Here is a 24,176-nt window from a genome sequence, read left to right on the forward strand (position 1 = left end):
GGTGCTCACAAGAGCCACAGAGTGTGGACACTACCTGGCTCACATCTGGAAATTTGCTCAGGTGCCTGCACCTTTAACAGGAGCTATTCAGCAGCCTGAGAGGTCTTCAGACAACCCTCACCTCTACCAGTGCAGACACAAAGTCCATAAAATCTTTTAGGCTGTCTCCAAAAGTAGCTGGCAGCAGGAGTCAAGAATACATGAACAAGACAAGCACTACATTGAGTAAAACTCTGTTTATACACTCTCCATGGCCTCACTAATCTGCATCCTGAGGACATCGCAATCTATTTGTGGTATCTCTATATTATAATTTTTTTCCTTCCACAGTTTTAACCAATATAAATTACCACAGATTTAACAATTCCACTGTTAGAGGGACACAGAAACAAGCAATTCTGTTTTGACAAGACTTATTCTGTATCATGCATTCCAAAATAATTGTAAGCAAAAATAAAGTAGAATGTTCTATAGCATTTTTGGTCTGCTTGGTATAGTAACTGGCCCAGGAAAGACCTCCACACTGAAAACTCTAAACTCTTCAAATGCAACATTTTACTTCTTTTGAAAAGGACCTTTATAAAAGCATTTCCATAAGATCCAAAGCTCATTTACTGTGAAATGATGTACAAAATGCAACTGCAACAATATTTTCTCCATGACCTGCTGTGTTTCTACCTGAAGCTAATTGGAGAATAGGAAAAGGCCACCTCCCCCTTAGTTTTGCCTTTCTTTCACCTTTTCCCCAAGGTGTCAGTGGTTTCTTAGTTTTCTACTCTCACCTTCAGAACAGTTAGCATTTTCCTAGCTGAAACAGAAAAAAGGGGCTGCAGTCAAACAAACAAGCTTATTTTTTTCAAGTTCACAGTTCAGGAAATGAATCTTTGGAATGATAACAACAATAAATAAAAGTAAACCATTGCATTAGCATGATTAGATCACAATATACTGACCCAGTTAATCTTAATTTGTATGATGTTTACAGGCCATCAAGAGCCACCAGAGTTTTAATGTGAACTAGTGTAACCCTTTTCAAATTGTTTAGTAACAGCAGAAGAACAAAACAGAGCCTTCTTTAACAAAGCAGTTTCTGGAGGCAGCATTTAAGCATCAGTCATGTAATTCAAAACAATCCAAAACAGTTTGCAAGTTGAATAGTCCAATGAAGACAAATGAGCTTGAAAATTAATCTATCACAATGGATTGTGTTTAATTAAAATAAAAAAGGCTGATATTAACAACAACATCTATTTAAGCCAAAAAAAGTCCACCAGCTTTTAAGTCATGCACAGCTATGTTCTGCATCTGGATTCCCAAGGGTTAAGTCAACCCTATATTTACCCAGTAGTCACAACTAGTCTTCCTGACAAAGCCAAGCCTTCCAATTTTAATAATTTTATATTGAGATTACTCTTCACTGTGTTTTCTAATGCTAAATCAAGCACATTTCAGAGAAATTCTGAATGTCAAAGAGGATAAAAACATAGAATCATAGACACAACCAGGTTGGAAGAGACCTCCAAGATCAGCCAGTCCAACCTAGCACCCAGCCCTAGACAGTCACCTAGACCATGGCACTAAATGCCTCATTCAGGCTTTTCTTGAACACCTCCAAGGACAGTGACTCCACCCCTCCCTGGGCAGCCCATTCCAATGATCTTGGAGGTCTCTTCCAACCTGGTTGATTCTATGATTCTATGAATCTAAATTCCACTGTTTACAATTACATGAATTTAATTAACTTTATTTGTTTGCTGAGCTAGAACAGCCTCCTGCCCTCCCTCTCAAAGGTCTTCCAAATTTTCTGTGCCATTTTTATTCTAAAGAATCATAGAATCAACCAGGTTGGAAGAGGCAAAAAGCATTCATATACTGAGGACTTTTCATCTGCTGAGTGATGAGTGGTTTTCTTGGTAGCACAGTAATGACAAGTTAAAGCAGATGAAGACTCCTTATTTTTGGTCTAAAAGAGTTGTTCCTTTTTCTGCCATAAAGAGTTAAGACAATTAAGATTTCCCCCCTGAAATGGTGGGAGATGTACAACATATACTCACTGGAAAGATTAGATGCCAGGAGAAACCTTGCCTAACAGCAACTACACACCTTATTTCATGTTACTACATGAAAATATAAATCATTATGTGTAACCCAAGGGGATTTCTAATCACTAACAATATTCATTACAGAATTATCATCAGACAATCAAGCATTCCCCAGTTAATCCTAGCTGAATTAAATACCAATTGCCACACAAAATTGTGACACACTCCTACCTTTGCACCGTGGAGTGATGACTGTGAGAACTGTAAGGTTAAACAACTTAGAAGAGGGCAGTATGTATAGAAATAAATACTCTTATTATACACTTGCTTGATCCAACAAGCTTGGTGCAAAAGGTTTCAGCTGTTTTCTGCCTGTTTATCATCTTTCCCCTCCAGCCCAGCAATGCAAAAATGCACAGCTTCCCATTTCCCTGTGCATACCCAGGTTAACACTAGTAAATAACTATACAAAAAAAACCTACTACAATTAGTAGGGAATCCACCAGCCTAATCTTGCCCTCAGCAGCTTCATTTCTCACACTAGATGTATTCAATTAAATTTCTAGAAATACCTGTATCCTCATCCCAAACAAGAGATGCTCTGGCAGAAAACAACAATGCTCAAATGTCTCAAAGTCAACTGGAAAACACCACATTCTCCCTTAAGAACCAGGCTTGGGTTTGTCTTTCTGCGCCCTTCACATGACACTACACATTTCTGTTATGCTTCTTATCTAGGAATGGAGTGACCAGAAAATTAAGCTTGCAAATTCAAGTTCTTCTGAATCTATAATACTTAAACAGTGCTAAAAAGAGTTGCTAGAATGCAGACAACTGTGGACCTACTAAACTGGGTTGCTTGGTTTATTTATATCATGATCAGTTTTGCCAGCATAATTTATATTCATTTTCTTTGTTTGTGGTGCAAGTCCCTGATTAGCAGTTAAATACTTTCCAAAAAATATATCTGGCAGCAACATTCTTGGAAAGCAGATGTGCAGATGCTTACTTCTCCCAAACAGTAGACTGCTTCATTGTGGTGGATTAGGAACTGCTATATCACCACCACCACCACTATTTGGAATTTCCCAGACCAGCTCAGATGGTTTGGAAGATGAAGCTATATTTACAGCATGTCAAAATTTACAAGCATTTATACACAACATGTAGAAGTATTTATAATTATATACAAGTTAGAAATAATACAGAAATTCAAACTCTCTCTAGGAAAATGCAAACTGCCCAGAAGGGCTCAAAGATACCCCCCCCCCCCCCACACACACACACACACACTTTCTCTCACTTCTATCTCAGATAGACAAAGAAAACCAAAGCAAAAGCCAGCAGCAGCCAGCAAAGCTTACATGTTAGCTGCCAAGATCAGGGTTAAAAGTAAATTATTAGATCCAATGACACAGACCAGACAGAGAAACAAACAGAGCAAAGTAATAGCAATATGATGAGAGGAAATAGTCTCAATTTGCTCCATGGGAGGTTTAGACTGGGTATTAGGAAACATTTTTTTTAGTGAAAGAATGGTGAGGCTGCCCAGGGAGGTGTTCTAAAAACATGTAGACAATGCACTTCAGGACATGATTTAGTGGGCACAGTGGTGTTGGATTGATAGTTGGACTTGATGATCTTAGAGGTCTTTACCAACCTTAATAATTCTATATTCTACTCTATATGTAAAATAGAAAGCCAAACCTAACTCTTCAAAAGCTAAGGCAGCACAAATGCACACAGTGCAAGGTGCTGTTTTAAATACAGATTTTTTTAATTGGAGCACAAACTTTTTCAGTAAAGCTGAAATAACTACAGAAGGAAAAACATAACAGCATTACTTAGTCTACATAATTTCTGTATAGCAGAGGAAATTGATGTTAGGGACATCAAACCATCTGTGCCCCTCCTTGCCCTCTTATCTTCCCAGGCTAGATACAAAAAGAGGTGAAGATTTCTCTCACACAACACTGAATGGATGTTGACAAACCAGTCAGTTGACACTTAACCATTTCTATCTATACTAATAGCAACACATAACCACATCCTGTCTATTTACATGATGAGTGCAGACAATTCTGATTTCAGTTATCCTGTGATGCACAGAAATATCCATTAATGAGTGGATGTCCAATACAGTTTCCTTTGAAAGGTGAGTGAAACCTTGGCCTTGATGCTAATGGAAGTAGAAAGAAGATTAATTTTATACTTGTGAGTACAGGCAAAGTACAACATTCATTGACAGATTGAAAAATGTTCTTGTGGAATGGGAGAAGGGAGCTTTAATCCTGCAGGTTTTTTCTATTTTAAACTAGAAAAATGCTCCTAAACTTCCAAAAGTGATCATAAAAGCCTTAATAACAGCCCACAGTTACTTAAAATTCAGAAGGGAGATATGTTCAAATGCATCATTTGCAGTACTGATAATATTAGGGACACATCTGAGCACAGATATTGAAAATTTCAAAAAGCCTACAACCAGCACAGGAAATTTCAAAGGATCTGCAAGAAGAAAAGCAATTAACTGATAGTTATAGGTATGAAAAAATCTAGTCAAATTTACATAATCAAGAGGAAAGGGGTGGGTCTGGAGAGAATTTGTTTGGTTTTTTAAAATCCCTAAGGCATATGAGAAGAGCTCCCAGAGGAAATATTCCTGGATTTGACTTTGCCATTTAATCAACATCTAACTACCTGAGTATAGCATGGAAACTTCCAGGGAGACACAAGCATGAAAGCTATGACAACTCATCACACCTGTCGGTTGCAGAGTTCTTGAGCCTTGCTCTGTAGTATCTACTGCCAGACACTATTACAGAATAGACACACTCAATGCTGTGCCAGGAGGGTGTCTAAATTAGACTTGATCAGCTTCACACTGCCGTGGTACAAGCTAAGGGATCTCAATCCAGCTCACAGAGTGTCAGAGATACAATCACTTTGTGACTGCTGCTCAGTCATACTCAAATACAGCACAGCTGACCAGTGAAACTGCAATCCTGACCCAGCATGACTTGGTTTTTTCTTCACCTTATTTTCACAACAAACTTAGAAGTATTTTAAATTAAACAGGCTACACCCCCCCCAAAAAAGTGACATCACAACTACAATATTAATAAAATAAATATACATACATTCATATACTGGGGAATAGGGAGAGAATACACCTTTAAGGACTACATTTCATGTAGGTAGGTATCATTTCAATGACACCCACTGAAGTATCTACATGTGACACAAGTTGTTTCACCTTTTATTGATACTTGACTGTTAGAGGTACCTAAGTCTATAGGATACCTTAGAAAAGTATCCTCATCTTCCAAGAGGCTCTGCAGCAGCTGAAATAACAGCAAGTCAATGATAAGACCACAAATATATGGTTCCACATCCTATATTCAAAGAAGATGGTATTTTTCAACCCACTATCAATCTACTCCTACACCGTTCTTGAAGGAAAACAAATTTTGTCCTTTTGATCTATTAAACATGCTAAATGAGACTCAGAGCTGATTAATAATCCTGCCACAAAGAATTCTAGCTCTACTCACAGCCAAAACAAACAAGTAAAACTGCATTAAGCAGCCCCACTGCAGGTCATCCTAAAGACAAGTATAGAACACTTTGCTGCCAACAGCATTACAAGCAGTTATCAGCCTTATGCTCCTCAATTACAGGCTTTTAAAACTGCTGATAAAGGATGTGTTTTTCTTTTACTACTGAGATATTTACTAAGTATCTCCAAGAACTTGTTTCATGCTGGCTTCTCTTAAACATAGAAGGTGCACTATCTCACACACTTCTGCGCATGTGCTCCAAATACCACAATCACTAAAACTTCTTATCATTACTCTTTCCAATTCACTTCCTTAAGGGTGCCAGAAAAGAGTCTGATGTATATCACACATCAGAGACCATTAGCTTTTTAAGCACTGGTTGGAAACTGCCCTGAGCAACATTAGACAAAGTAATGGAAACTAAGTCCCTAGCCACATGCATTCTTTTTAGTTCTGCATGGCACTATCACAGCTCTAAACCTAAACCAGAGGATGGTAAAAGTGGAGAACTACAAACTAGCCTACCTTACCCTCCTATTTATTTCTCCAGACTCTTTCTGTCTTATTAAGGTTGTAGCCAGGTCGGGGTTGGTCTCTTCTCCCAGGCAACCAGCAATAGAACAAGGGGACACAGTCTCAAGTTGTGCTGGGGGAAGTCTAGGCTGGATGTTAGGAGGAAGTTGTTGCCAGAGAGAGTGATTGGCATTGGAATAGGCTGCCCAGAGAGGTGGTGGAGTCGCCGTCCCCGGAGGGGTTCAAGAAAAGCCTGGATGAGGCATTTAGTGCCGTGGTCTAGATGACTGGCTAGGGCTGGGTGCTAGGTTGGACTGGATGATCTTGGAGAAGAGAGTGGTGAGCAGCACACCATTTGATGCTTTCATTCAGTTCACTGAAGTCACACACAAGTACAATCTGCTCATAGGAAAGGAAGTGGCAAGATGAGACTGTAGGAAAGATTAAAACCTTCTGAAAGCTAAAAATTCTAATCCCTATCACCACATGCACAGTTAAAATATCATCCAAAAAGTGAAATTCTGCACAAGAGAAAAAAATTAAGGAGATGGCTATCTAGAGAGTAAAGTATCATCTCTGCTCTATGGGGTTCCCAGGAATCTTCAAATCAGCATCATTTTCCTGAAAGGTTCTTCTCAGCTGTTCCATCAAAACGTCCTTTAGAAACCTTTTTAAGCCAAAATTCTGTTTTAAGAGTACTAAACAGTCTGCCACGCTAACATTGCTGTTATTTCAAATGTGAGGATCTGATATTACTAAATCATTCAGCTGCTGGATGAAATGGTAGTCATTTTCATCTCTAATTAGTTTAATAAAGAAATTAATAAACTGTTTTCAGACAGTTTCAAAGTTCTCCAAAAGTCAATTCTAACATAATAGGAGTAGCTGCAAGTCTATATTTGGTCCAAAAAATATTTATTTTAAAAGAGTAATTTTGGACCTGATTCCAGTCAGTAAAGTCACTCATGGTTTTACACTCAACATGCTAGGGACAGATTTCATTCAATACCTTCAGTAGTTTATGTGGTTCTGTCAGCTATTATGAAATAAAAAGAACCATAAATTATATCCCCCCCAAAAAATTAATTCTTTCTCCTGCATCCATTAAATGTCTCAGAGGATTCCAGGCCACCTCCTCACACATGTAAGTAAAAAACAAAGAACAAAATGCAAGGACTGATTTTATCTCAAGGTTATGGAAACATCATTAAACCATAAAACCATGGTGTCAAGAATTTATCTTGACATTAGAAAATGTCTCAGTGGAGGAAAAAACTTATCACGTAATTAACTTCAGATAATTCTGTTTAATATGGAGGATCAGAATTTTAAAGCAGTCCCAACCTTGATAAATGGCATTTTAAATAAACTGAAGCTTCTGAAGAATGATCAGATAGCAAGAATGAAAAAAAAAATCCAACTCTGTCTCAAAGGACAGTTGGTACAAAAGCAAATTGTCTAGAAAGGACAGGGCAACACTGTGAAAAATGAAGGTCCATTACCCCTCTGAAACACTTCCCCGTCCAGTACAGCTGATATGTGCGTTTTATGCAACCCAAAATATACTGGGGTGAAATTCTGTTCTCATGGTTGATTCTAGGATTCTATGGAAAGAAATTGCAACATTTTCTTTGATTTTCAGTGTACAGTTTCCACAGATTGGCACTCAGCAGGACTCGCTTCTGACACTTAATAGGCAGAGAGTGAATTATAGTAAAAATTCTATACCTATAGGTTTTTATAACTATAATTAATTTTCACAAAGAAAAGAGCAGTGGCCAGCAGAGAAGGAGAAATGTCTAAAAGAGTTTTCAAGAAGTTGTTTTGACCTAAATCAGGCTGGAGGATTTCCAAGAAATCTGCAACTTGGTCATGTCACTGCAAGGCCATTTTTCTCTTTTGTCTGGCTGTCTGTTTATTTTCCTTCTTGAGGATCCAGCATCAAACAGAATAAAAAATGACTTTTGACTGGTTCTTTTCATGGCATGCAATTAAAGAACTGATCCAAAATTGGTGAGTGTTAGAATAGGCACCTACTGAACTTGAAAGGAATGTTGGAAGAGGTTGAGAAAACAAGATTACATCTTGAAGTCATGTATCTGAAGGATTTCTTTATTCTATGACCACACCAGAGAAGTCATCACAGCTGGTCTTCATTTTAGAGTTATACTACAGAGAAGAGACCACATAAGTCTTTTATCAGAGTTCCAAAGCCTTAAATTTTACCTGCTGGGAGTAAGTATCCCTCCTCAGCTTAAAGAAAAAAAAAAGTGGTGGGGAAAAAAAAAATCACTTTTTCCCACTGACATTCAGCTTATCTTCCAAAAACATCCCATGGGAGTTGCCTATAATGCAGCTAGGAATGGGGACACATTAAAATCATATCTTAGTATAATGTTGTACTTCATAACACACTCATCTGACAATCAAATTCTGAAAGCTATAAGCTATCACACAATAAACTTAGAGTCATGATAGAGCTTTGCAGAAAGCATTGTGCATTACACAACTCTGCATGACATACTGATTTTACTCACATGTAAAGCACATGGCTATATTTAGTTGATGGCTCCTTTCTCCCAACCTACTCACCTCTTCAGCCAAATTTTTCTATCCCTTCTGTCACTCCTTGTTATTAATAGTGGTATGAAGTATCTGAACTCATGATAGGTCTGTCATTTGCTTTCCATATTCCTTGGGCAGACCATCACACAGACTCAGTAAGTTGAGCAAAAGAAAGAAACAAGACCTACTATAATGGTCTAAGATTCTGAATTTCCAGAAGGTGTGGGGGTGTGTGTAATATTTTAATATTTTCAAAATATTCTTTTTAATATTTTTTAATATTTTTATATATATACACACAACAAAGAATAATTCAAAAGCTCATTACTTTGCAGAACACTGAAGGGAGCAGGGATAAATTCACACTCAACATAAGGAACATGCTGAGATAATATCAAAGCTAGAGTCGGACAACTGTTGTCATTACCAGGAGCATTCTCAGTCCTCCAGTTAACAAGATTTGGAGCTATGAAGTCGTGACTTTCACCCAGCCCTTGATGCCCCATAGCATCATGTTGGTAAAATAGAGGGGAGGGATGAGGAGGTGCACATGTGTGCAGGTGTTTGTGCATGCATGTACACAAAAATAAATTGAAGTTTCCATGTTTTCTTCACCAGTGCTCCGATATATTGAGCAACCACTGGGTGCTAGGTTGGACTGGATGATCTTGAAGGTCTCTTCTAACCTGGTAGATTCTATGATATGATATGATAGCTCCTGTAAAGCCACTATACTCAGCCTCCACCTTCAGCTTATTATCACATAAAAAGCAACAACATTTGTAAAGTATTTCTTACAAGCTGCAACTCTGTTCAAACTGGTCAGGCATTGATTATCTTCGGATACTCAGCTTTATCTTCAGCTGTAAAAATTCCCTAAACCAGCATGTATTTCATCTGAAATGCTTCTTGTAGTTCAGACCAAACCAGCATGCCAACGCAGTCTGAGTGGACACTATGTATTGCATGAGGATTTTTATCTACAAGTCCTTTTGACTTGGTATATTTTAGTGTAGTTTTTCAGAGAAAATTGCAACTTTACATCATAGCAGTAAAAAAAATATCCAGAAAACCAGCAGTTGAATATACTACTCCTACTCCTATTGCCCATAGCAAAAAAAGAGATCCCATAATTGTACAAACCCGGTTAAAAATCATATATTGCATTTTCTTATTTTTTTAAGGCTTTTCCTTTTATTTATATTGGAAGTAAAACACTTATGAGTTTTCACACCTCACAAGGAAACACTTATTAAAAAAATGAAAACATGCACGAGTTCAGGTAAATCTTATGGTAAAAATCATCAATCCATTATAAATTAAAAAAAAAATCAAGTTACAAGTATGAGTATTTTCCACATGAAGCATTTCTGATAGCATTGTTCAAAGTAAGCTTTCTGAATTGAAAGCAATAAAATACATACAGCAGAACCCAGCACTGTTTAGTTGTTAACATAACAATCATTTCAACAATTGTGAAAATTAATTTCAAGCACTTTACATTTAGCCTTTTAGAACAGACAACCCCACAGGATGCCTAAGAAAACAGTTTGTGGGTGACAGTAGTGTCACAAACACCTGTTAGCACATACTCCTAAATGACAAAACAGGATGGGAATATATCTGCAAATGTAAGATATTGCACTTTGCAAAAAGCTTCTAGGCTGAAAAGCAGTGCTGCATGCTCTGTATCACTGTAGGAAAATTACTGATGCTGATTGACTCAATTTCTTTTGAACTTGTTTGCCTATCCACTGTCTGCTGGTTTGATTTTGAAATAATACAACTACACAAAAGCTAGACATGCTTATGCTTAAATACTGACTGAATAGAAGAAATATATAGTTTTATTTCATTTTGTCTTTTAATATATTCTGGATGTAGCTACTAAACTCCCACTCAAAATTAAAATAAGAAAAGCATAATGTATGAGTTGTTAGGCAATCATGTTAAACACTTACTTTTCCGAAGATCTGAAAGAAGTCAACTGCAGGTGGCAAGTGAGACACATCCTGGATCTCTGTTTTCAAATACAATTGCAGTGTCTGTGCAAGGTGTTTGAGGCCATCTCTCATTTCTTCACTTAGCTCTTCGGTATCTTAAGGGAAAGGGGGGGAAAAAAGTATACTATGTCATAAACAGAGGAAGTTCTTCACAGAGAGAGTGATTTGCCATTGGAATGGGCTGCCCAGGGAGGTGGTGGAGGCACTGTCCCTGGGGGTGTTCAAGAAAAGACTGGCTGAGGCACTTAGTGCCATGGTCTGGTTGACTGGCTAGGGCTGGGTGCTAGGTTGGACTGGATGATCTTGGAGGTCTCTTCCAATCTGGTTGATTCTATGATTCTATTTCCGTTCACAGAATCAATCTTGACAGAGGCCAGTTTTGACAGAGGGCAGGCATTTGTCATTTATTTTACAGCCACCTATCAACATATGGAAGAATTTACTAGATTGCTACTGCCAAATCATATGAATACAATGGTGAGTTACAGGTCAAAAGCTGGTAGAAAAGCAGATATAAGTCATTACATATGAAAATTAGACATCTAGGTTTATAGAATTTAAAATGTGCCTTAAAATGTGGGAATGCAGGCACAGAAGAGTTGTGGGTAAGGATGTGAAGAGAATAACAACAGACAGATCCTGACAACAACAAACCTTGAGTTCCCACCAGCTGCAGGCTAACTTATCTCAGAAGGGATAGATAACAGACACCTCATTAATAACAAGGTGTGTTTTATGCTGATATAGTGGGTTGTCCTTGACTAATTATGCTAATATGTAGGTGTGTGCTCTACTGGCTGAGTGCATATATACCCAGGCTGTAATGTAATAAAGTGTCTCTGGCATAATTCACATTGGGTTGTCTGGAGTCCTTCGTGGCAGGCCTCTGACCACACTGGTCTACAGACCTTTTGACCACGGTCCCCACAGCAAGCAGAGACTTACAAGCAGGTCCATGCTGCAACACTAAAATGTATGCAGTAGTATATTCCTCCTTGCAGCAGTGCATATTTTTATATCGTGTTCTCCACAGATACGGCAGAAACTCTTCATGCTAGCAGATCATAAGGGAAAGTCTTCTAGAGACAAAACTAGTTTTGTCCACAGCAGCTGGTAAATGCAATGGATAATAAATGGATAGCAAATGGAAAATATTAAGGAAATCTAACTTTGTTTAAATATAAAAGCAACATTATTCATGCTTTACAGACAGGAATCCTGAAGGTAAGCAAGTGTCTCATTTACTAAAGTGATTGCACATGTGTTAGGTCATGGATAACACAGAAAGTGAAACTCAGCTGCCCTACAAAGTTCAGTATCTGATTGGCTGTTTCACATTTTGATTTTCCTGCCAGTTAGCACAGAATGAATAAGGCCTAAATGACAAATGTGAACAGATTCAAATATCAGTCTATAACAAAAATCAAAGAAGATTATTATGCACTATGAATTCATTTCACCTCTGCATAATGGTGAAATGTTATTTTATTTTAAACATCTGTCCTTAATGGGAATGGAAATAGTCTTTGTTCAGGAAAGGTTCTTCCCTGTACTTCAGATTCAAGCTTGCTGGCCTCCTGGAGGTAAAATTCAAGATCTGTGTTCCTCTTTAAAGTTAACTCTTAGTCACTCACTTAAAAAGAGCATGCAATTAAAGCAGATATCACTGGGTTCAGTTTAACAGCTGTCTGCTGTGAAGAGTACATAGGTTTCTGTGCTCTGTCCCACCTGCCATCCCTCTGCCTGAGCACACTGGCTATTTTGTCAGTTGCAAATTGAAGTTTTCATTTTGCACACACCACACAGGTGAGCTGCTTTAATAATCTCCTTTGAACTACTTCTGGGAGAGCATTAAGTGCTGGCTTACTAAAATGGCCTGTGTCCACAGTTAGCTATCAGCCAGGAGTCTTTTAGTGGAACCAGTTATGACTCGGTTCTAATATGTTTTCTCCACTTGCAAACTCTTTGGCTCTCTTTAGGCTTTCTCTGGAGGCACTGAGGGTTACCTCTGCTGAACTGAACAATGCAATCGCACCAGTACACCCTACTGTAGAGAGGCATCTATATTATCTGTATTATCTAACATACAGTGTTTATGTTTCAGCATAAAGCAATACTTTCAGGTTTTGCTTCCATTCCCTCCTTTTTGTGGGAGTAAAACACTAGAAAAGGTGAAAAGTTTTCTAAATGAGGCACAGGGATTTAATTATGCAGCTCTGATACTGATACAAGTAAAGCAGCTAAATGTCTGTCCACAGCACACAAACTCTTTTCTGTCTACTGAATCATAATTTTCTTCAGAATGTCAAATTTAGCAGAAGTTTCCAGCTGCTTTACAAGCTGCAAGCAAATTAGAACTTGGAAGCATTTCCTGCAATATGCTTGGCAGTCACTTACTTGACTGAAGATCTGAAAATGAGTAGAGTCTCTCCGAAAGACATACTGATTGTCTAAGCTGTAGAGAGAAACAGATCATCAACACTTACATAGCATGCTTTCTATGAGACTGATTATTCAAAGTCATATGCCTGTAAGATTATCAGGTAAGGCTTAACAGCACCAGCATAAACCTGGTCATTTCATACATTCTGCAAATTACTGTAACAATCCTAAGTTTTTTCTTGGTAACACTTTCTACTGTTTAGGCTGGTTGGTTGTGGCTGTTCGAGCTCATTTTCTAGCTCAGACACAGGGGAGAGGTGAACATTCCAGGGATAGGCCACAGAATGGCAACAATGGATAAGTTAATATAATTTCATTGGAGCATCAAGAGCTTTATGCCTAGAAGCACAGCTTGTTCTTTCCCCTTGCTGGCTTCTGCTGCTTGAGCTGCCCCTGCCTGCTGTTTTGGCTGCTGCTGCATTTGCTGCTTCGCTGCAGCTTGACCACCTGAACACTTCGGCAATGTTAGCTTGCTCAAGAACTTCTTGCAGTAGAAGTATTATCTTATTGTTTTTTTGGTTATTTATCTTTTTGATGTATTACAATGATGCCTCTGCAAATGTGTTGCAAGCTTATAAAGAAAGTGCAGAGGAGAAATTATATTTATGATGGTTTGGGTCTTACCCACCCCACACACACACTTTGGAAATCACCCAGACTAGACTCAGCTGGCTCTGGAAATTTAATGAAGCTTATTCCCAATGACGTTAATAGATAAGCACCAGTAAGTTCAACACTAGTGCTGGGCCCAGTCCTGTTCAACATCTTTATTGATGATCTGGATGAGGGTATTGAGTCCAGCATCAGTAAGTTTGCAGATGACACCAAGCTAGGAGCAGGTGTGGAGCTGTTGGAAGGTAGGAGAGCCCTGCAGAGGGACCTGGACAGGCTGGATGGGTGGGCAGGGGCCAATGGCATGAGATTGAACAAGGCCAAGTGCAGGGTTCTGCACTTTGGCCACAGCAACCCCAAGAAGCACTACAGGCTGGAGGCAGAGTGCCTGGAGAGCAGCCAGGAAGAAAAGGATCTGGGGGTACTGGTAGATATTAGGCTGAAGATGAGCCAGCAGTGTGCCCAAGTGGCCAAGAGAGCCGATTGCATCCTGAAGTATATCAGGAACAGTGTGGCCAGTAGGACAAGGGAGGTTATTCTTCCCCTGTACTCAGCACTGGTCAGGCCACACCTCGTGTGCTGTGTCAAGGGAGGAGAGGCTGGATGTTAGGAGGAAGTTCTTCACAGAGAGAGTGATTTGTCATTGGAATTGTCTGCCCAGGGAGGTGGTGGAGTTCCTGTCCCTGGAGATGTTCAAGAAAAGCCTGGATGAGGCCACCTAGTGCCATAGCCTAGATGATTGGCTAGGGCTGGGGGATAGGTTGGACTGAATGATCTTGGAGGTCTCTTCCAACCTGATTGATTCTATGATCAAAGTTTAAAAAAAAGCACATTATTGCTCTGTGCTTTGCCTCTAAGCAGAAGTTTAGAATGATACCGCATAGTCATAGGAAAAGAAAGTTGATAAACAGGTCCCTTGAGCTTACTTATGCCCATTTTAGTAGCTCTTGAACCTTTCAGCATTTCTGCAAGTTAATCAGAAATTTTGTAATGCAATATGCAGTCCAGTTTTGTTCAGCAATCCCTGTTGCTTCAGCTTTTTAGCTCTTATTTACATTAAAAATGTAGAGTGAAAAAGTATTCATTTGACTCTGGTACACTGAATAAATCTAAAAGAATGTGACTTACTAGCTTAAAAACAATCCTGCCAGCAAGTCTGACAGAGTCTGGAGGAAAATTAGGCTCGATGCTCTTAAGACATCTGCATTCCTGCTTGTGGTCAAGCCAAGCTTCTTTCTGTTAGGATTCAAAAAAACAAAGAGAAAGAAAAACCTGGAAGTTATTTTACATATTTGTATATATACACATAACATATATATTTTATATACACATACTTTTTGAATATAGAGATACATACATATTTTTAGATAATTGTTTATCTATTTGTTATTTATTATACATATATGTGCAGACAAACAAACATGCTCAGCCTTGCCATGGGGATCCAGAACCACAACAACATCACAGTTGTTGAGCCAGACTGGGCAAAACAGCTGCAGAGGCAAAAGTCAACTTTAAAGGACCAGGAAGGAGACCTTCCTTGGATACTGTGACAGTCTTCAACACCATCACCTTGGATGCTGGCTGCCAAAGCAACAGCAGCAGTCCAAGACTGCAGCTATGACAAAAGCAGTGTTGGAAAGGACAGGCTGGGTTATCCACCCAAACCAGTCCCATCAGGCCACTTCCTCCTCTAATGTAATTAAATGTGCGCCTGATACTATGGACACTGGAGCCACTGCAGTGCAGGTTCAGGACACAACAGTATCACCATGATGTTACCCCAGAATTTAACTACACCTTTCAGAAAAAATAAGAGAAACACAAATTAAAAACTGTATAGTCAAGTTTCCAGTTCAGTTTCTTGCCAATACAAATCTTATTTCACTCTGCTACATGCTACTGCCTACTGTCTGGCAATATAGTTTGTACCACGTTTTTCTTAACATTGCATCTGCTCCTTGTTATGAAGAAAAGGAACATGTGAAGATAGGAAGAAAACTGTGTACAAATGTAGAAGGAATACCTTCATTTTTTGGTCCCATGTGTCTCTTACACAAAGAATTTTCTTCATTTTTATGAAACATGCTATAAATAGCATCATCAGCTTAGTTCCAATTGATATCACCGTTCCAGCTAGCTGAAAATTTTATTAGATAAATAAAAAAGCTTTGATTTTCATTCCATTGCAGCAAGAAGACATGAAGCTGCAATATTCAGAGAACTAGAAGAGAAGCTAACTTTTCCTCTAGGCAACACTCTGGGCAAATATTCACCCAGCAATCAAGATCACAGAGGCCTTCAGGGTCTTAGTCACTGCATCAAAATGCAGCTGCTCTAAAGCAGTAATCAAGACTTCCACGCTGCAAAAACTATCCCCAAAGATCACTGTGGCAAATCGTTCCCATGGCTAGCAGGATTGGTGATGGCATTTTCAGAGTTTGGATCAGGAAAAGTCACTGTAAAAAAAAAATGTAGTAAAACAGAAAAATGAACAAAAACTATTTTTGTTTCATGTACCTGCAACTTTTGGGGCCATTTTCATCAGATTAGCAGACAAAGACTAACATTTCCATAGCTGAGAAGATACAGGATGACAAGGTGAGAAAAACTGCTATATATTGAAATATGCCTTCACCACCCTCTTTTTTCATTCCCCCCCCATAAATCAGTGTGAAGGAGCAACAAAATTGAGTCTTCAGCTACAGAATCATTGAAAGACAGTAGATTTCTCAGCTTTTTTCCTTTTTGCCCTCTATCTTTGCAAATACTGCTTATAATTTATGAAAACTCCAATCCCATCTAATTAATACAGTATATGTTTATACATTGTATTTAGACATCCACAGTATATCTTTCAAGCCACTCTGATGTTCCAGAAAAGCACATTAAAAACAAAGAAACAAAGGAAAAAAAAAACCAACAACAACCAAACAGGGCACAACAAAAACTTGCTACAATGACAAGGATTCTGTGTCCAGTTCTGGGCTCCTCAATTCAAGAGAGATGTTGAGGTGCTGGAATGTGTCCAGAGAAGGGTGACGTAGCTGGTGAAAGGCCTGGAACACAAACCCTATGAGGAGAGGCTGAGGGAGCTGGGGGTGTGCAGCCTGGAGAAGAGGAGCCTCAGGGCTGATCTCATTGCTGTCTACAACTACCTGAAGAGAGGCTGTAGCCAGGTGGGGGTTGGTCTCTTCTCCCAGGCAATCAGCAACAGAACAAGGGGACACAGTCTCAAGTTGTGCCGGGGGAAGTCTAGGCTGGATGTTAGGAGGAAGTTCTTCCCAGAGAGAGTGATTGGCATTGGAATGGGCTGCCCAGGGAGGTGGTGGAGTCAGTGTCCCTGGAGGTGTTCAAGCAAAGCCTGGATGAGGCACTTAGTGCCATGGTCTGGTTGACTGGCTAGGGCTGGGTGCTAGGTTGGACTGGATGATCTTGGAGGTCTCTTCCAACCTGGTTGATTCTATGATTCTATGACTCAGAATAACCAAGGGCTTCTGAAGGTGACATTTTCTCAGAGATATGCAGTGAGAAAAACACACTGAACTCAGTCTGTTAGGTAACTGCCACACAATAAATGATAAAATGTCTAAGATTAAAAAAAAATTACATGTTCAGCACCAATAAAAAAGGAAGGAATGGCAGCCATATGTGCAAGTGCACATCACACCTGCAGACACTGACATGCTAGTTATAAAGATTACAAAGGCTATCATACACTTTTTTTCCTAAGCTGCATTTAACTGGGAAAATTGTTTCTGGTGACTGCATTTCAGCAGCAGTAGCATTTATTCTATTTCATTCAGAGGGTTTTTTTCCTGCTTTGGCTTTCAGCTACATGGCAGATTTGTTATTTTATTTCTCTTACCCTTAATTTTACAAGGGGGAAAAAATGATAGCAAGAAGAAATTAATCCAAGTACAGTTAGTGTCAGATGCTGTCTGACAAATAAAAGTTAAGTATTAAGTGCTGAATAGAATGATTCTTGTCATGAAGAAACAAGGTCATGCTTGTATATGTCTAGACATCATTCTCTGCAATGTAATTATATTGGTATTTTTGTCCCACTTCAACTAAAATTTTTCTTTGGAGCAAGCCTTTACCTGTCCATTCTTTTCTCTACATAAATGTTGGCAGAATTTTAAACATGACAAAGATGACATCAAAAGGATTAATAGCTCATCCAGCCAACAAGCCCTAATGAGATTAAATATGCAGTATGACACAGCATCATAGCATTTTTCTGAGCTATGGTCCCATGAGAGAGGAACAGTTCAGTGCTTCAGACGAAACCAGTGCCAAAAAGGAATTAGTCTGACTCCTCTCCAGAAGGAGCACTGGAAAGGGACTGCCATTCACTTCCTCCCAAGTGTCCAGGGAGAGGGGGAAAAGCTCCAGATACATTCAGTATCATGAAATTCAACAATATTTCTTCTCACTACCAATAAAACTAGGATACAAATTACAGCACAGTATGAGACCAAGAAGATTTTTGACTCTGGAGAGATTGATGGGCTTACATTAGTCCCAGCCTCCTCCATGTGAGGTTTTCTTAATTCTGTGTATCCTGCCTTTCACTCAAATTTTTTATATCTCATAACTAGCATGATTCTAAATACTACAGTGCAGAGGTACAGTTACATGGTAGGACCCTTACATCTCTCTATCAGGGAAGGTCTTCCACCTTGCAACAGGCACGGCTTTTTGCCCTTTTTAGAGATTAAGGCTATCAGAAGGAGGCAAAAACCCACAACTGAACAGTGCAGGACAGTATCCAGCCCTCCTCCAGGCTTCAATTACCCTTAGTAACTCAGGAAGGCCATCTCTCCTTTTACCTCCTCCCAAATCATTGTCTCTCATGTATCCAAAGTGCAGTTCCTCAGGCTTCACCCAAGCGTGAAGGGTCAGCACCCATGTAGCTTTTTACTGGTGGCAGATAGAGACTCTACCCCTGTGAACCAGCACCATACAATCAATGCATCACTGAATTTCATTCTGTAACACAGGCACAGAATCACCTGGAAGCTGGCCAATGTGATGCCCATCCAGAAGAAGGGCCAGAAGGAGGAAAAGGAAAAGAACAGACCTGCCAGCCTGACAGTGCCAGGCAAGAACATGGAATAGGTCATCTTGAGTGCCATCACAAAGCACCTACAGGATGACCAAGGGATCAGGCCCAGCCAGCATGGCTTTAGGAAGGGCAGGTCTTGCCTCACCAACCTGATCTCCTTTTATGATCAGGTTACCCACCTGGTGAATGTGGGGAAGGCTGTGGATGTAGTCTACCTGGACTCCAGCAAAGCCTTTGGCACTGTCTGCCACAACAAGCTCCTGGCAAAGCTGGCAGCTCATGGCTTGGAGAGATTCACTCTGATATGGGTCAAGAACTGGCTAGAAGGCCAGGCCCAGAGAGTGGTGGTGAATGGTGCCATATCCAGCTGGCAGCTGTCACTAGTGGTGTTCCCCAAGGATCAGTGCTGGGCCCAGTTCTGTTCAGTATCTTTGCTGATGATCATAAAAATAAAAGAAAATAATAATGGGAAACTTGAAATTTGGTATAATTCCCTTGACATTTTCAGTACTTCCATTATGGAGATTTCTTCAGACTAGAAATTCTAATTCCCATGTAATTGTCTTCAGGACTCCTGACTCTGCCCACATATGCCCTTCAAGGACATTAAGTTCCAAAAGGGAAACACCTTTCAAAAGAGTATTTCTTGTGCTATAGGTTAGCCTAAAGATAGTTTTCCTTTATCATCTGACACTTTGAATCGAACAAAGATTTTTACAACACTTGCAGCTTTGGCTAATCCCCTGTTGCATTTACTTTCAAGTTTCTTTGACAAAGTCCACCTTTATCCTAAACCTAATTCAGCTACTCAGATCAATTTTCTTTTTTTTAAAGTTAGATTTTCATATTCATTCTGATGTCAGAATATTCCAGAAAACTGGTTTTTAAACCTGTGTATAGAACTGTCCAACTTACTTAAAGACTGGATGAGGCATTTAGTGTCATGGTCTAGATGACTGAAGAGGGCTGAGTGCTAGGTTGGACTGGATGACCTTGGAGGTCTCTTCCAACCTGGTGGATTCTATGATTCAACACATCAAAAATATTTAAAATCATTTTGCAACTAAGTCTAAATTTTAAATCCAACTGTACAACTTGTGTTTCAAAGTTAATTATAGTTATAAAACTAAAATACTTCTGCCAATATTCACTTTAAATGTGCAAACTGTAATTCCATTTAATGCCCTGCTGTTTATTTTGTCCAGCAATTAGTTCAATTAGAAGTGCACATACTAATGAATTGCACCAAAGCTACAGAGGCTAAGATGATGGCTTGGCCAAGACAAGCATTGCTAACAGCTGCTATAAAACCAGAGCTGCAAAGCAGTTCAGCTAACTTATGGAGAGAAATAGGAATTAGAGGACAGTCCTCTAAAAGCAAACTGATCTGGATGGTTTTTTATCTGCATCATCTGCCCAGAGTCATCAATTCCAATACATTTTGTCTAAAAAAAACAACAAATTTTCAGTTATTCTCAATTGCTACCTAATATCAGTGTATATTCTACAATTAAATATTAATTTATCAATATTAACAGTTTAAGAGTATGTACTAGTAAATGCACAGCATTTTAAGTGCAGATTACTGTTAGCAGGAGCAGCCTGTCTCACTGGAATTGATACCTGCAACTGTGAAAGGCTTCAAGCACACAAACCCTACAGCTGCACAGACAAAGCAAAGATACCCAAGACTCAGGCTGTCCAGTGTCAATCCTTGAAGCATATTCACATAGTTATTTTCCCCAAGGAGGAAGCCACATTTCCTACCTTCATTGTTACTACACCTGAGTCAGAATGGGGTCTTTTTGCTTGTGCAGGTCAGTGCCTGCACAGTCTAATTTCACATTAGAGACTTGCCAAAAAGAGCTTTAGTAACAACTCTCCTGGCAGATATTTGCTTTAAACCTACCTTGCAAATATCTTAGTCTTTTATATTCTTTACTATCATATTTTCCTTATGATCACCCATAATAAATCTACCTCTGGCAGTATAATTGATGCTACAGTAAGCACCTAATGTACGCTGCACACTTTTGCCATGCAATGAATCAAAATGACGTATCTTCCTCCTTTCCCTCTCCGTATGTTTTAATCCCAGAAAGAAGAGCTTTCTGAAATGTTGAGAGCACTGCAGATTATGTCAAAGGAGAATTGTTTATAGAAGCCCCATATGTGAAAAGATCCTTTGAACATTGTAACGGAGGGATAATTAATTGATGTGAGCTGGTATTAATTTTTCAAAACTAATACTGCTTATTCATTTTGGTATTGAGGAGTCTCACCCCCCCCCAACCACTAAATTTAATAATAATTGGTTCTTCACACAGTCATGGAAACATTATACAGAGGAATAAAACAGGATCTGGAATGTTTAAGAAATAATTAGCAAAAATATAAACATTAAACTTAATTGAACTGGAAGAGAAGGTTCTTGCAATCAGTTACACCACTTGCCCATTAGATGGACTTGGGAAGCTCCTTTCTGCTTATGGCAGAAGGCAACTGGTGAATTACAAGAGGCTTTAAGTATTTACTCACAAAATATTAGTGTCCCAATTCACCAAGACTAACTGCAACTTCAGACAGTACCCAAATGCTTTCAGGGAATTCTGTAGGTGTCTTGTCAGCTGATGAGACTCTGACTCTTCCTAGGCTTCGCAGGGTACTGTGGAAAGGAGGCAGACAATCTCTGACCTTATCCTGGCCCCTCTGGACAATCTGTGTCACTTCCATGGCTCCTAGTCTTGGTAGGTATAGGCAGGATGTCTTGCAATGTGCAGTCTTAGCAGAAGACTGGCAGATGTCATGCTGGCTAAGCAGGTCTATCACATGGAGGTATTTGGTGCCTATTCCTGGTAAACTTGAACCAGTCAGTTCCCACACAGAAACACCCAGAGTATCAGGGTTTGTTACTCTGTGGCAGAGCTAGCTTATAGCTTACCTAACAATAATGCTGCAGAAGGCAATGGCAGAATCACTGCTAGAAGCAGAGAGCAATGGCAGCAGGCAGCAGTAGCAGCAAGCACAAATACAATAGCAGAGCACATCGTGTTACCTGCTCATCTCTTTTTATCAATGTAGCCTGAGACTAATGGGCCTTCGGACACAGATTAGCCAATTAGACTGGCAGTTATTCAAGCTTGACCTTATTAGGTGAAACCATAGGCTTGCTTTACCCAAATTTGGGAAAGAAAACATAGGCCTTGCATGAGGCAGGCACAAGCTAAGCATATGTACCTTGTGTACCACAAGATGTAAATGGGAGCAAAAGAAGTCTGGGCAAGCCAGGGGCCTTAGACTCAGTGGCTCCATGTTCTTTGTCCTCTTTCCCATGGTTGCCTCTCCCCAATTCAGACAGAGAAAAAGAGCCAGGACATGTTCAGGCCTATTTTGGCCTGCCACAACAAAAGGCAAGAACTTGCCTTGTTGCAGTTTGCAGGAGAACGTGGGCAAGGCCCACACAGACCAGTATGATCAGAGTGATGCCACATGGACTCCACATGATTCAATGTGAATTCTACCACAGACCTTTACTGATTGTTCTGGTTCTTATTATATAGTCTTGAGCATAGAGCACACACCTACACATTAGCATAATTAGGCAAGAACAACCCAGTCTTTTACATACACCACACCTTGTTTTTCTCATTAACTAGATGTCCACTTATCTATCCTTCCCCCAAATAAGGTAACCTCCAGCTGTGGGAACCAGCATCAGCATGCTCTGTTTTGCTTGTTACTATTCCTTCTCACATTGCATTCCCACATTATCTTACCAGTTAAATTCATATACATTTATTAAAGTATCACCACTACTCTGTTTCAACCACTACTTGGTTTTATTTTTTTTCTACTTAGAAGAACAAAGTTTTAAAAACACCTTACAAGACAGAAATCACAGTGAAAATCCGAGAGGAATAAATTAACAATACAAAGGTTCAGTAAGGTGACCCTCATGGTTCAAATCCCAGGTACCTAGTTCTCTGCTGTTAGATCTCAATCTATTTACTCTTGCATGTCCACCCAGTACCATGTCCTGCCAACTTCTGCACACATAATAAAAGACAAATATAAAAGCTAGGGGGTTAGGTCTGAACTGAGCTGTTTCACAGGATAGAATCACAGGACAACTCAGGTTGAAAGGGATCTAAGGAGATCTCTAGCTGCCAAGCAAGGTCAGCTCTGGGGTCAGACTTCTCTCAGGGATTTATCCAGTGGCTTCTGGAAACCCTCAAAGCATGCAGATTACAAAAACATCCTAGTTGGAGCCTGGCCCAGTCACCCTCTTGGTTGTCCTCTAAGTTAAACAGCTTTTCTTTATATGCCATGTGAACCTCTTTTATTTCAATTTAAGCCCATTGTCCTTCATCCTTCCACCATGCAACACTACGAAAAACCTGGCTTCACCTTCCTGAAAGCCTCCTTAGGGATGTGGTTTTGCCCAAGGCCTTCTTTGCACATTCTTGACCTTTATTTCCTCTTGAAAAAAAAGGGAATATATACTTAGCCATGATAAAAATTACTTCTGAAATACAAATTGCTTTACTGCAAAGTTTATTTAGAGCATTCAGTCTACAGCCTGAAAGCTGTCTGGCCAAGCAGACCCAAGTACCGCGCATATCAGCTTAGTTTTGCCTACTGAACTGATTATAATCTTGTATTTTTAACTACAAAAATATGCAAATAGAATAAGGTAGCATGTTTACACACTCTGACCAAAACTACAAATAAGAAATTACAGTGTGGAAGTGTGACAATGTGCAAAATGCATGAAGAGAAAAAGCACTCAAGTGCTTGTTTTCGTTAAGTCTTTATGGCTGATATTTTTCATCTTACCTGACAAGATTTACCGCAGTATTTCGCAACCTTGCACTGAGAGCATCTGTGCAGATGTTCATTCCTGTTTAACAAACACAAACAGTTATAAATACAAATAAATAACAAATGCAGGTTTAATTTATCTTTTCTACATCACTAGCAATTTTCAAATATTCCAAGACAAGAAAAATAACTGAAAAACAGAAGCAGTTGAAACTACACCGTTACACAAGAAGTAATTTTGCATGGTTATGTACTCGACACTGAGTGCAGTTCTGAGCCCTTCACTTCAAGAAACATATTGAGGTGCTGGAGTGGGCTCAGAGGAGAGCAGTAAGACTGCTGAAGGGACTGGAGGGAAAGTCTTATGAGAAGCTGAGAGAGCTGGGATTGTTTAGCCTGAAGAGAAGACTCATGGGAGACCTTATCACACTCTACAACTACCTGAAAGGAAGTTGTAGTAAGGTGGGGATTGGACTCTTCTCTCAGGCAACTTGTGATAAGACAAGAGGGCATGGCCTGAAGCTGTGTCAGGGGAGCGTTAGGATGGATG

At 39.5% G+C, this 24,176-nt stretch overlaps 1 protein-coding gene across 1 annotated transcript in view; it reads right to left on the minus strand.

The window, feature by feature from the left end:
- SMYD3 (SET and MYND domain containing 3) overlaps positions 1–24,176 on the minus strand; it is a 308,385-nt gene that overhangs the window by 264,071 nt on the left and 20,138 nt on the right. The window contains exons 2-5 of the mRNA XM_064158682.1: positions 23,642–23,705; positions 14,863–14,970; positions 13,078–13,135; positions 10,639–10,775 (exon numbers count right to left, since the gene is read on the minus strand). Coding sequence (XP_064014752.1) covers positions 10,639–10,775; positions 13,078–13,135; positions 14,863–14,970; positions 23,642–23,705 — 367 coding nt within the window. The remainder of the gene's footprint in view (positions 1–10,638; positions 10,776–13,077; positions 13,136–14,862; positions 14,971–23,641; positions 23,706–24,176) is intronic.

The sequence above is a fragment of the Pogoniulus pusillus genome, chromosome 18 (assembly GCF_015220805.1).
Source record: "Pogoniulus pusillus isolate bPogPus1 chromosome 18, bPogPus1.pri, whole genome shotgun sequence".
Classification (NCBI taxonomy): Eukaryota; Metazoa; Chordata; class Aves; order Piciformes; family Lybiidae; genus Pogoniulus; species Pogoniulus pusillus.